Genomic DNA, 13240 nt, shown 5'->3' with positions numbered 1-13240 from the left:
CATTGGGGGTGAGGGTGTCCCATGGTCCTGCCATGAGAGGACAGTCTGGTGTGGGAATGATGGGCACCCCATGCCATGGGTTCTCATCACTGCCTGTCATGGGGGCACCAACTCCCAGGGGAAGAGGTGTGAGGCAGTGTGAGCTTGGGGACAGCCCATGAAAACATGAACGTCATGGGTCTGAGCAGGAAGATCCTCACCACATGGCACCAAGGAGCACAACTACGACACATTTGTTGACACTCTTGCCAGAGGCCTTGGCAAGACCTGTTTGATGCTCAGGAAGGAAAAAGGTCTTCATGTCTCATCTTAACACCCTCTGGATCCTATCTGAAGTATGGATTTTTCCTGCTCTCCAATCAGGAACATGGAAGCTGTTGTGAAACATGATGAGTCATGGCTGCAGGCTGCAAGGGGAAGGTAAGGTAAATGGAGAGCAGGAAAAGAGCTAGACAGAGAAGGGAAAGCTGCTGTCACTAACCAGTTCCAAGTCATCACTACATAGCCACCACCAGCTTCCTCATTCTACCACACACATGTACCTTCAGCTTTGCCTAGCTCAGTCCGTGGGATGGGGAGGACCTTGGGAACAGGCACCCTGTGTGCATGGTCCTGAGAGCAGCATGACAGTCGGTGAACTTTTTTGAAACAGAAGATGCAAGAGAAGTGCCCCCTGTAAAGGTGGCAAGTTGGGAAGAGCATTCGTTGTGTAGCTAATTCAGATTTATGGGGAAAGCAGCACTTTCAGAAAGACAAGAGCATCATGTCTGGATCGAGATATGCTGAAGCTGCCTTTACTGTTGTCTTTCATGAAAATTGGCAGCAATCACCCATCTTGGCTGCTCTGCTTCACCATATGTCCTATCTCCAGCGGCACCACAAATATGCTGGGAAAAATCCTCCTGTGCCAAATGTTTCAAACACATATATAGAAGGACATGTCTTTCAGGGAGCTAATTTGATTCACACCTGATATATATATATACATTATTTTTAAAAAAGAAATCTGAATATAAATTCAATACTGCCACAGACACAGGGCACCTATTCCAGCACTACCAAGTTCAGTGGTGCTGAATCCCTGCTGAAACACACCTGTGTAGATCCACAATGCTGATGTAGAGCAAGACCAGGAATTTCTTATCTTGCTATTCAGTTGTAAGAGGGAAACAGTTTTCCCACCTTACAAAACACATTCACAGCCTCACAACTGTGCCTGCTCCATGACAAACCTGATGCTATTCATGGCCTTTGGTGAAAAAAAAAAAAAAAAAAAAAAAAACAAGAGAAAAGCACCCACCACCCAGCACAGGCAGAGCATGGAGAACTTGCTGGTACTACAGAGCAGTCCAGCTTGGGTGACCCCCTGGAATAATTTGGGTGAAAACTTTGAACCTCAGTCTCCCATATCAGAGGCTCATTTCAGCAGAACTGATCTTCTCTACCACAGGAAAGCAAGTCCTGTCTTGGATGTTACTTACTTCTGGCTCAAACTGCAGCATTTATTCCCACCAGAGAACTTCATTTTCAGTTAATTGCCCCCCCCCTTTTTTTTTGACCAAAACCAAAAGCAAAATGCTGTCACTTAAAAATGTCCAGCCATTTCTACACGAAAAACTGCTCAGAGGCCTGCTTATCTCAGTGTTTCTACCAGAGCTGACAGTTGCTGAAATATAGGCACTAGGATTGCTAGTGTTGACAAGGCTTTAAAGCATCATCACACTGAGTAGCCATTAGAGGTTATATTTCATTGGAAGTAATGTAATTCAATTACCATCACTCTTCAGCATGTGCCATCTCTGGAGGCTGACAATGAGCCATATCATCCATCAGATTTTAACCTGAACTTTGCATTCTGGCCCTATAGATTGCCAGTTCTCCTTTATAAATGGCTTCATATTTTTAGCCTCATTTATTAGGGAAAAGAGGTTATCCAATTACACTGTCCATCCGTCTGCCTGCCTGTCAGTCTTTCCTCAGCTTTTTCAACCAGTTTCAATTAAGAGGCAAAGATCTTCAAGAAAATTAAGTCCTTATCAGTTTTGCAACTAATCAGGGACTGGGTAAAGAAGAGAAATCATTTGCACGTCCCACCTGGGAGTGGTGAGCTATGCAATCTTTTCAAACTGACCATCCAGTGAGCATGGACAGCTGACACCATCTCTTTCTAAGTGCAAGACACACAAAAGGCTTGAGAATTTGTGTTAGTGCAGGGAGAAAAGATAAAGGAGACTCATGTTTGGGACTGTGAGACCCAAACACTGCAGAAAGCAGGCTCCATGAGCACTGCTTTTCATGGAACAACTATTTCATTAACACAATGAGCTTAGTAATTTACAAAGAATTTCTTGTGCATAGTCCTTAAGGAGAAAAGAAAAAAAAAAGTTTTGAGTAATTCACTCCAGCAGTCAAACATACTGCAAACATGAAACATGAATTACACTGAAAAGCAATGTAATGTTTGCTTTCCAAAGTCTATGCATTTAAACTCTATCAATAACCTGAGTCATCTCCAAATTTCCTTCTTTTTCTGGATATCTGAAGTGTAGAGTAACTTACATGATTCACTGACTAAGTTTATCTGCTTAAATAATTACTCTTATCATTGATTTTCAACATTTACTGGTTCATATTACTGTTGCTCTTCTGCCTTTCTGCTGCCTGCCTGAACCATGCAAGTACTCACGACTTGCCTACTCCTTTATGCCATAGATGAGCTGCAAAGGACCTGTGATTTATACCAACTTATTCACTCTTCCCCAGCAATGTGTTTACATCTGTCTTTTCATCCATTCCTTTTCTCTCCTCCCCTCCATGCTTGCAACCTTTTCCTCTCCCATACTGCCATTTATTATAAATCCTTTTCCTTTCTCTTTTTCCACTCACTGGTTCCCACCATGTCTGCATGTCTCCTTTTCCTCCTTGTCCACACGCTCTCCATCCCAAAATTGCCCCTCATTCTACCACCTCTTTTTCTGCCTCCCACATACACTTTCATGATATGGAGTGGCTTCCTCCTCTGACTTCCTCTTTACTCAGAAGATAGTCACCTCCCATCTCTCACACAAGGTATTATTACCAGAAAGGGATCAATCAACCTGGATACTCTTGTGAAAACACTTCTCCTGGACCTTCATAGTCTTTCTTCCTCACACTTCTCTGTGCATTGTATATCGGGAAGCTGTACTCTCACTCCTGTTTCCATCCATTTGCTCATCACCATCTGCTCATCTCATGTTCCTCCCACTCTCACCACTGTCCCATTCAGTTCATCCTTTTCCCAGTTACCATTACCCCCCTGTGGCACAGGGGTCTTTAGCTACACCCAAGGCCACACTGTTATTTAACTCCTTTCTGAGTGTCTCTCCATGCAATGTTTATGCCATCAGGCCTTGCCCAATGGCCGTTTGACCATCCTCTCCTTGATGCCTCTGAAGAACCCCTGTGCATATACACAGCCTCCTTCTGCTTCACACATTCGCCTTCCCTCCAGACCTGACACCCTCTTCCCCTGATACAACTGCTCCTCTACTCCTCATTAGTTGTGGAGCTTGACACTTGACTGCTAGAAACGGTTGCTTTCTACTCTTTGAGGAGTTACCTACTCAACTTCAGTTGCTTCCTGCCTGTGATCTACCCCACATGTGAACCCCTGTGTACACCAGATGTCTGAGTTGCTCCAAGGAACAGACATTTCACACACATGCACATGTGTACACACACACACAAACTCCTCTGCAGCAAAACAGCCCATGCTGCCAAGGATGATCACCCACTAGCTCCAGGTAGGCTGGGTGGCCATTCTAACTCCAAGAAACACCAAGTTTTACTCCTTCCCATTCCTGCTACCACCTTGCAGGGAACACCAGATGAACTTTCAGAACAAGACCACCAAGTCTCTTGCCCTCATTCCTTTACTCTTTATAACTTTTACCCACTCTTATTTCTCATTTTCTCATCCACACATGCCACCCTTTGCCTCCCCCTCGACTTGCTTTTGTCAATTCCTAGCACGATCTCTGCCTACACACAAAAAGCAACAACTTTGTCTCATTTAAGCCTTGACTGAAACAACAGTTTTGCAAATCCTATAGTACATCCTTCAGTCTGCAGTGGCCAGCAGTCTCCACTGTTCATACCTACGTTGTCATCTGCCCACATTATCACGCCTTCCAGATTTTGTCACCTTTTCCTCTCCCTCACTTGCACACCACCTGCAGAGTCTTGTTTCTCATTAAACTGCAAGATATCTCAAGCAGAAGCTGTGCTTGTACACAACAGAGCCTTGCAGGAGCTACCAAGTATTTTTTACCAAGAAACACAAGCATTTAAACTGCCCAGCACAACCAAGGACTTACCGAGCCGTAGAGCTCCCCTTTCTCATTCATTCCAAGGTAGAGTCCACTGTCTACTCCTCGAATGCTGACCAGGCCCACTGCTATACTGATAAACTCCAGTATACCTAGAAAATACAGGAAAAAGCAAACAGTGTAGATGTTGTTTGCACTGGAAGATCTTTCCCAGATGTGACTGACCCCTGAGTGGCAAACAGCTGGTGTCAGAGGTGTGCTTTCTGTTTTCGGAGTTGTTTGGAGGAAGATGAGGAACAAATGAACACACCGTAAAACACGATCCTTGAATGGTTAGGTCCTTTAAGTCTCTGCTAGAGTGATGCACTGCAGACAGCATTAATGTATCAAATTAAAGATTATTCTCAATCTTTCTCACCGTTTCTAAACAAACCTGAAGCTCAGCCATACTGCACTTGTCAGTATTCCAATTTGCACAACGCTCATGCATTCAAAGAGAAAAAAGTCGCGTTTTCAGATAACCAAAATCACTATTATTAAAGAACCTATGAAATCTGTCTTGCAAAGTAACTTAGAAAAAAAAGGAAGAAAAAAAAAAAAAAAGAAAGAAAAAAAAACACGCTTGAACCAGTATTGTGAGATGAAAATAGAGTTACACATGGAACCAAAATATCTACTTTCTGGGCATCAATGAATCAGGAATACATGGAAAGATTTACTCACATTGTCATCTTCCAGAGGCTTGAGAAATGGAAATCTGTAATACAGTTCAGAGGCTCACACTGATTTGTCTAGATATTAAACATCCACTATATTACTTTTTTACTTATCTCTAAATTGAAACTTAAAATGTTCTAGAGCTAAGTGATAGCACACAATTGATTACATCTTCCTTTACACTCAATAGCAAGCTTTCTGCAGGTTAGAATATTTTGCAGGGAAGCACTCCTACAAAGCTCCCAGGTTGAGCATCCCTGTGCACAGTGGAGTGAGCACCAACTCAAACACCAGCTCCTCTGCTTCTGAGGTCTGGGGTTTTGTTGGCAGCCTTCCCTGAAAGCTGCTTGCCTCCTCGGTGAGGATGTTACCAGCCAAACCTCACAAAAAGCTAGATTTCTTGTGGAACACGTGGAAATTGCTTCCTATTCTGGAGTTTTCATGTAGAGATCTCGCAGGAGTTATCCAGCAATGTTCAGAAGCACACTACTGCACAATGCTACTTTCTGAGCCACAAAATAAGGCACAGAGTAGCATTTTCCATATATTTTGTGAATGTTCATGTCTAACCACACCACGTAACTATTTTAAAAGCTTATTGGGAATTGTATTTGCATGAAACAATAAAATAACAGTATAGTATGTGTTGAGCCTCACGTGGCCAATAAAAAAGCACTTTCATGGATTTTTTGAACAATTAATTTGGCATCTCCCACAAAATAGTTGGGCACTAATCAATAACAGGCATGAATCACATAAATCTAACAAAGCACAAGTTGAAGCCAATAGGGAAAATTTATAGCCAAGCTAATGTAAAGATGAAATGTATTCCCTGTAAGGGACTATTGATCATTACCTTATATATTATTCAGTACTACAAACACCATAGTCTTATTGTTTTGATAACCCTGTTTTAAGGCCTGGGCATCTTAAATTATTCTCTACATATGCACTAATCCTAAAATACAAGGAGGAAATATCTAGTAATTATGGATTTTTTTTTGAAGTAATAAAAAGTGGCAGTGTGCTGTTTATCTGGTATGTGTAGTATCTCAGATACAATCGATCCATTGAAACAATTTAATCATTCCCATTATATCCGGACATGCAATACATCCAGCTTTCTTACTAAGGCCTTTTCTGTAAAGCTTTTACCAAACTATCATATTACTTGATACATATTACCAAGCAATTTTAACTGATGTTAAGTCTTATGTGAAGTGTGTATTATACCACACTGCAGCTAAGTCAGTGAGTCTGGCATCTTTCACATCAATATCAATGTAGACTTTAATTGCTGTCCTTGTTTCAAATATTTGTGTGCATGCTGCTTAGTGTGTCAAAAGAACAAAAAAAGCACTGTCACATCCCATTGTAAGTGCACAAGACAAATTTAAGGTCCTTGGCAAAGAGCATCCACACATTTGAGATCAGAATAGGGACTTGTTCATTTAAAACATTAAGCAGACTATTCACAGAAAGTTTTACATGCCATGCTGCTAAGTCTTCATGAGAATATCTGGGGACAACCATGCAGTCATGCAAAAGTTTTGACAGTTTAAGGATTGCATGATTTGGCCCAGCACTCTTGTGAATTTTTTCGCTCTATCATTTCTGTAATACAGTGACAGTGCACAGGATCTGAACCAGATATTAAAATAGATATACCTTTCAAAATGAGGCTGGACCAAATGAAAATCAGGACAGCCCCAAACTTTAAAAGCTAGGTCCCTATTTATAGCTAAAAATGTGGGAGAAAAGAGAAAGAGGGAGGAAATGCATCTCAGTACATGGATCCTGAGTACTGTCTTGTCAGGCACTGGACAATTTCTTTAATGAAACCGCTTAAAGGCAAAGACTTGCTGCTCCACAAAGAGGTTAGGAAGAAAGTTTGAGGGGAAATTATTCCTTGCATATCCCCACCAGCCTCTTCTGCTGCATGCCCTAGCTCAGGACCTGGCTGGACACCAGCAGGACACCACCCTCTGACCGTGTAGGGCTGGTCCTGCCACGGGTCACTTACAGCACATGAAATTGTCACTTTTGTCCCACTGAGCTCTGGCATCGCACAGAGCTACAGGACACATTTGCCTCAGCTCTAAGCAATGAGCATCTTCCCAATGACGGACCTTTGTGGTTTGTTCCGCCCTTTGTACATTTTTGTCTCTTGCTATATATAGGCCCTTTTTGTGCTGCCGGATTGAAGCAGCGTAGCTTCCACTCAGCATCCCAAGCCCCATTTATGACAAGGAGTACGGCAAGCAAGGATCTCTGCCAGCCTCTGCAGGGTTCTCAGAGGCAGCAGCAAGGTGCCCAGCGCAGGGAAGGGAGGCCACAGAGGCAGGGCCATGCTGCCCTCAGTCCAGCAAATTACAAATGGGGTGAGGGTGATACTGAGTGAAGCTGGGAGCAAAGCTGGGGCTTCCCTGGCCTCCCCAGACTCCAGTTTGGGCGCTCAGCTGGAGCAGAGCCCCCACCTGTGATTCCTCCCGCCTATCACTGCTGTCGCCACTGCCACACAGGATGCCCATGGGGAGGCCAGGCTGCACACAGAGGGCCACAGCTCCCCCAGGGGCAGCAGGGCCCTGCTTCACATTTAGGCTGCCACAGTGAGCCCCCAACCCCAGCGCACCCCTTTTTAGGGGGCACCACAGCCTCTCCTTACTGCTGCCACTGCACCCCCACCAAAGGCTGAGTGAAGGGCACTTCTCCCCCACCCCAAAAAACTGCCTCCCTACAACCTGCCCCTCATATCTCCCAAGAGCCCAAAAGCCTGGGGGTGTTGGGGGGCAGAAGCAGCCCATCCTCCCATATCCAGCAGTGGACTGGGGGGCAGAAGGGGGGCCTGCAGGCCCCCTGCCCAGTGCTGAAGCCCCCTCAGAGCCATGCAGGGCAATGGGGGAGGCAGGAGGACGGTCAGCTGCTCGGCTCCTGCAGCTGATGAACGCATCGGGTCCTTGCAGCAGCAGGTCCCGGGGAGCGGAGGTCACCTGCTGACAAGCTCTTTTTTTTTTTTTTCTCCTCCCTGCATGCTCCTATTTTTTTTTTTAATGCTGTGCATGCAGTACTTGTGCTGACGCACAGAGGCACGCCTCTCCGCTGTTACAGAGTTCCTGAATTTACAATGACTCCACTGTGTGGCAAATGCCCTTAGACGAAAGGAGACTGCATCAAATAAATAAATAAATAAATAAATAGAATTTTCTTTTGTCACCTAGCAGAGATAAGGCTTTGATCACCTAAGACCGCTTTCCATGGAGGGGCGGGGGGGGGGGACACCAGGCTGCGCTCCCCCGGGGAGCTTTTCCCTCCGAGATGGACATCTTGCTGCTGCTGCAGGAATTGCGAAATGCCAGGGCTCCCAGAGCCGGGCGAGTATAGACACACAATATGGCTCGGTTTATTGTATGCAATCGGCACGCATCCAACATAGCATCACAAAAGAATTACTCTTATCTGATGTCTCTCCAGAGGTGTGTGCGTGTGTGTGCGGGGAGGGGGATTCCCACCGGGCAGAGCCCCGAGCAGAGTTTCCTTGCAGCCCCCCCGGGCTTCTCTTTGTCCTCCTTATTTTCCCGGAGGAAAACTTCCCTCTAGCCTCATCCCCCCCACGCAGGTTTCCCCTCGCAAGCTCGGAGGCGACCAAGTTGGATCCCTCTCCCCCGGGCAGCTCCGGCGTTGGGATGGATGCGGGAGCTTCCCAGGGGAATCGCAAGGCTTTGCCATCACCGAAACCCAAATAGCAGCTGCTAACCGGTGACCTCCCGACAAACACAACGCTACAAAAAGCCCTCCCCGCTCCCGAAGAAGCTCCGGAGCCCCGTCGCATCCCACGGCTTTGGCGAGCATCCCCCCTGGGCGAGGAGTTAGCGCCGGGGTGCTCCCATATGAGGGGATTTGGGGGTGGGGGGCAAAGGGATTGGGGAAAAAAAAATCTATTTAAAGCCCAAGCGCTGCAGGGCTGGGGGAGCTGCCCCTCGGCATCCTCAGCTCCCTACAACTGCGGCTGGCGAGCCATTTTTAACCACGGACGCCTCGAATAACGCGGTCACTGCGGAGGGGGGCAGCAGCTGGCGGCCTCCTCCCGAGGGGGGGGACAGGGGACGGCGGCGGGGCCCCGGGGGTGCCGGCCCCAAGCAGCCCCCGCTGCCGATGCTCGCCGCCCTACACCTGCTGCCGGCGGCCCCCCCCCACACCCCCGGACCCCCCCGCAGCAGCCCCCGGACCCCCCCTTCCCCAGAGCCTGCTCCGAGCCCGCAGCGAGCAGGGGGAAACCTGTGCCTGCGGCTATTCGCAGCGTCTCGGAAAAAAAAAATAAAATACAATAATAATAAAATAAATAAAATGATAAGCCTTGATGCCGAATCGCTCCGGTCCCCACGCTACGCCACCGCCTTTTCCCTTCCGCCCGGCACTTTCCGCACTTTCTGTGCCCTCCGCTCCCCCCAGCACGCCCGGGGGAGGGAGGCAGAGCCTGGAGCCGGCCTGAGGGTGGCAGGGAGCGGGGGATGGAGGACGAACCTGCCACCATGCGAGCCCCAGCCCTCTCCTCTCCTCTCCCCTTCCCTGTCTTTCCCTTCCCCCCCCCCCCCACACGCCTCTTCCCTTCTGCGCCCTTTCGCGATCATCCCCCTGCAACACCGGCATTATCTAAACAGCTTCACCGAGCAATAAAACACGGTTTAGATAGGGTTCAACATCTGGCATTAAAAGGCAAAGGAGGGGGGGGGAAATAAATAAATAAAAATAAAAAGCACCACGGGACTTTGTTTTTACGACCGAGTGTAAGCGCTGTCAGGTTGCTTCGCTCCCAAGTTAACTCCTTCCAACAGCTGGGAGCGCGGCTTAGCTAACCTGGTGCATTCGCCTCACCCCTCCTTAAAACCCCAAAAAAAGAATCGGCTCCTGCGGGCTGCTTTAGGGAACTTGCAAGCTGCCGGGGCTGGGTGGGGGAGTCCCCCCCCGGACTCGCGGGTGCGTGGCCGTGGGTGCGTGCCCGTGCGCTCCCGAGCAGCCAGGCTGCGGGAATGAAGCGGCGCGGAGCCGTGAGCCCTCCAACCCCGGCTGCTGAGTCACAGAAATAGAAAAAGCCACCCTGCCCTGTCCCCCGGCGGCTCTCAGCGAGCAGGGAGCGTTTTGCGGCGGGGCTGCGAGCCCCGAGGCCGGCCGGTGGCCGCCCGCCGCCGGGGGCTGCTCGCAGGGAGCCCGGGCAGGGGCCGGATCTGCCACCGGGGCAGGTGGTGATGGGGAGAGAAACCGAAAGGAAAGCCCTCGTTCATTTGCGTACAGGGCGACAGCCACTCCCTTCAGGAAACTCGGGGCGTTTGAAATCGGCGTGGTTAATGATTAAAAACCCCTTTAAACTCGCCAAATGCAAGCGTTCCGTAGAAAATTTCTGCTGCTTCCTGAGCAAAAAAAAAAAAAAAAAAAAAAATTCCCCCCACACCACCACCACCGCCACCACCGCCACTACCCCCCTCCCGGCCCCGAAGCGAACCCCGGAGCCCCCCGACCACCGCTACCGAGCACCCGGCGACTTTGGCGAGGGCTCCTGCTCCGCTGCGGCGGTGCCGCCTGGCTACGGCCCCGGCCCCGGCCCCATCCATTTTTTCCCCCTCGGCTGCTCAGACCCCGTCGCAAACCCCCTCTCCTCCCGCTTGACACCCCCTTCCCCCCCGCCGTCCCCCCGCCCGGAGTTGGAGCACATAATTTCATCGCATGACCCCTAAAGGGTTAAGGATAATACCTACCAAATCTGCTGTGGTCTTGCCTGGTTCCCTGGATAGTACCATTGGGGAAGATTTCTAAATGAAATCCAGTCCTGCAGTATAGCTGCCTCCGCCTGAGGATCCCCTTTAAATGGTCCAAGTCCGTGACCGCAGGCCCCCTGGGTAGCCCACCTGCCTCAGACTGACCCAGGTGGTCACTTAACAAAACCGGACTATCCACCGGCAAAACGGGCACATTCCCAAAGGGTACTGCATCCTGCACACCGAAATAGTTCCCAACTTCACCTAAGGGAGCCATCAGAAGATTCTGCTTTTAGAGAATAAGAATAAACAATAATGATGGTGCCAAACCCAGGAGATATAAGATTAGGTATATTCCACTCCTCTCCCCTCCCTAGCGCAGTTACAGAGAAAATGTTCTTTCTTCAATCCATTAAATGCATAAATAAAAGTAATATTCTGTTTTGACTGGTACAGGTTCAAGGTCAAACCAGTTAGTCTAAGAAACCACCACTTTATACTCACACACTGACATATTTATAAACATATAGATGTGTATATCTATATAAATGCATATATCCCCAGCTCTTAGCAAGCAATAAGGTCTTCAGCCCATCCAACTGTAATAAAGAAAAAAATCCGTAGTTTCTCCATTTGGTTTAAGATAAGAATGACCATAGCAACTTAAATACCTAGGCGTTATAGGGATTTTTTTTTTTTAAGATGCACAGGCTACGTCAGGATTTATGGATTCTGACTCCAGAAAGGCATGCGCTGTTTTTACTCTATAACAGACTGCATACATCAGCATGAATCCTGCAAAGGGGGAGGGGGGAAATCTCACGTTGTTGGCTGAGATAAATCCGAAAAAAAAAAAAAAAATGGAAAGGAAAAAAAGGCAAAAGGCACAAAAAAATTAAAAATATAAAACTTTTGACGTCCAAATCTATTATCCAGAATTCTCAGGAGGCTCAGCAGATGTCCACTGGTTTAGGGTTATTGCCGATCCACAAGCAAAGCAGCAACATACAAGTGCTTGTGCCTTTCTTGGCTGGCTCGAAACAGGTGTTGCTTCTGCAGGGCTCCCTGTGAAATGTTGTACTCCAGCACTGAGCTGCAGCTCTTGACTGTGGATCTCCATCCAGCACGCAGAGTGGCGCAGGAAGAGGCATTGGGCTGGGTTTAAGGTAGTCCTGATTGCTGCTGGAAGGATTCTCCGAGGTCCTAGCGCTCAGCCCTACCTGCTGCAATACAGACGCGCTCCCGGCGCCGGGCACTTACTGCTCTGCGGCAGCGCAGGGGCTCGGGAAGAAATCATGAAAGCTGGGGGGAGGAAAGGGAGGGGGGATGCTACGTGCCCCGGGGTCACCCCGCTGCGGGATCAGCTCCCGGGGGTGCCCTCGGCAGCGCCCGCCCCCGGCCCCCCTCCCCTCCATCCATCCCCCGGGGGCTGCAGCCCCCCGTTGAGCCCCTGCGCCAAGAGGGGTGCGAAGTCAAACCGGCGTGGTCACCGGGAAGTTTGGGAGGGGGGTTTTCTTAATTTTTATTTTTTTTCTTTAGGGGGGGAGGCATGGTCATGGATCACGCTGCGCGGTTTTCCTCTCCCCTCCTGCTCCCCTTATCCCCGCAATCCTAAAGCCCCTGTCCCCGGGATCCTGAAACCCCTCTCCTCCAGATCCTAAAGCCCCTGTCCCCGGGATCCTAAAGCCCCTTTCCCCCGGGATCCTGAAGCCCCCCTGGTCCTGCAGCCCCGCTGTGCCCCCGCACCGGGGCTCGGGGGGGAGTTTTTGGGGGATGCCCCTTGTGGCCGCGGGGAACCCCAAGCGCTGCGGGCACAAGTCCTTCCGAGCAGGGTGAAGGGGAAGGAGAAGAGGATCGGGGGGAGGCAGGGAGGAAAAATCATCCCCACGGCGCCGAGACGTAAGTAAAGTGTTCTCCTCCCGCAAGCAGAAGTTATTTAAAACCGCCAGGAGAGAGCCGGTGGGGGGCATTGGAGGGGGGGGGGGGGGGGGAGAGAAGAGGATTTATGTTTCTTCTCGTGATGCCGATGATTGATGTTATTGTTGTTTTGCCGCTCTCCAATATAGCTGCATTCATTAGCAAAGCGACAGAAGGGTCTCCTGCCTTTCCAGAAGGATTGCTCGAGCAGAGCTCAAGGACTGGGCACAATGCAGGGGCTGCACCGAGGGAGAGGACGGCTCCCGCAGCCCCCCGGAATTCAATGCAAAACCTGAAGTCAGGCTTTTTTTTTTTTTTTTTTTTTTTGCAGGGGGAGAGAGGGAGAGAAAGGGAAGAAACATAATATCATGGGAGCTGGGGGGAGAGATTGCACAGTGGGAATGATGCTGCACGTCTCGGAGGTGGCGGGGCCCAGGAAGGTCACCCGGTGGAGGCTGGAAACGCAGCTCGGGAAAAGGAGGGCTTTGCAAGGAGGTTAATTAAAAATACTTGACTCTCCGCATGTCTTCCTGCGGGATGGGCATG

The 13240-nt window shown here is 49.1% G+C and overlaps 1 protein-coding gene across 2 annotated transcripts in view; it reads right to left on the bottom strand.

The window, feature by feature from the left end:
• Nucleotides 1-11955, bottom strand: part of FGF9 (fibroblast growth factor 9) — a 29095-nt gene extending 17140 nt beyond the window's left edge. The window contains exons 1-3 of one of the 2 annotated variants that reach the window (XM_084503825.1): nucleotides 11787-11955; nucleotides 10778-11041; nucleotides 4359-4462 (exon numbers count right to left, since the gene is read on the bottom strand). In XM_084503825.1, the coding sequence (XP_084359951.1) occupies nucleotides 4359-4462; nucleotides 10778-11041; nucleotides 11787-11928 (510 nt within the window). In that variant the 5' untranslated portion in view covers nucleotides 11929-11955. Of the gene's footprint in view, nucleotides 1-4358; nucleotides 4463-5033; nucleotides 9136-10777; nucleotides 11042-11786 lie in introns of those variants that run through there. The other variant, XM_084503826.1, reaches the window with a different exon arrangement.
• Between the last annotated feature and the right edge of the window lie 1285 nt (nucleotides 11956-13240).

Source organism: Aythya ferina (genome assembly GCF_964211825.1).
Source record: "Aythya ferina genome assembly, chromosome: 1".
NCBI lineage: Eukaryota > Metazoa > Chordata > Aves > Anseriformes > Anatidae > Aythya > Aythya ferina.
Note: the sequence above shows the minus strand (reverse complement) of the source record. Positions and strands in the feature narration are given on the sequence as shown.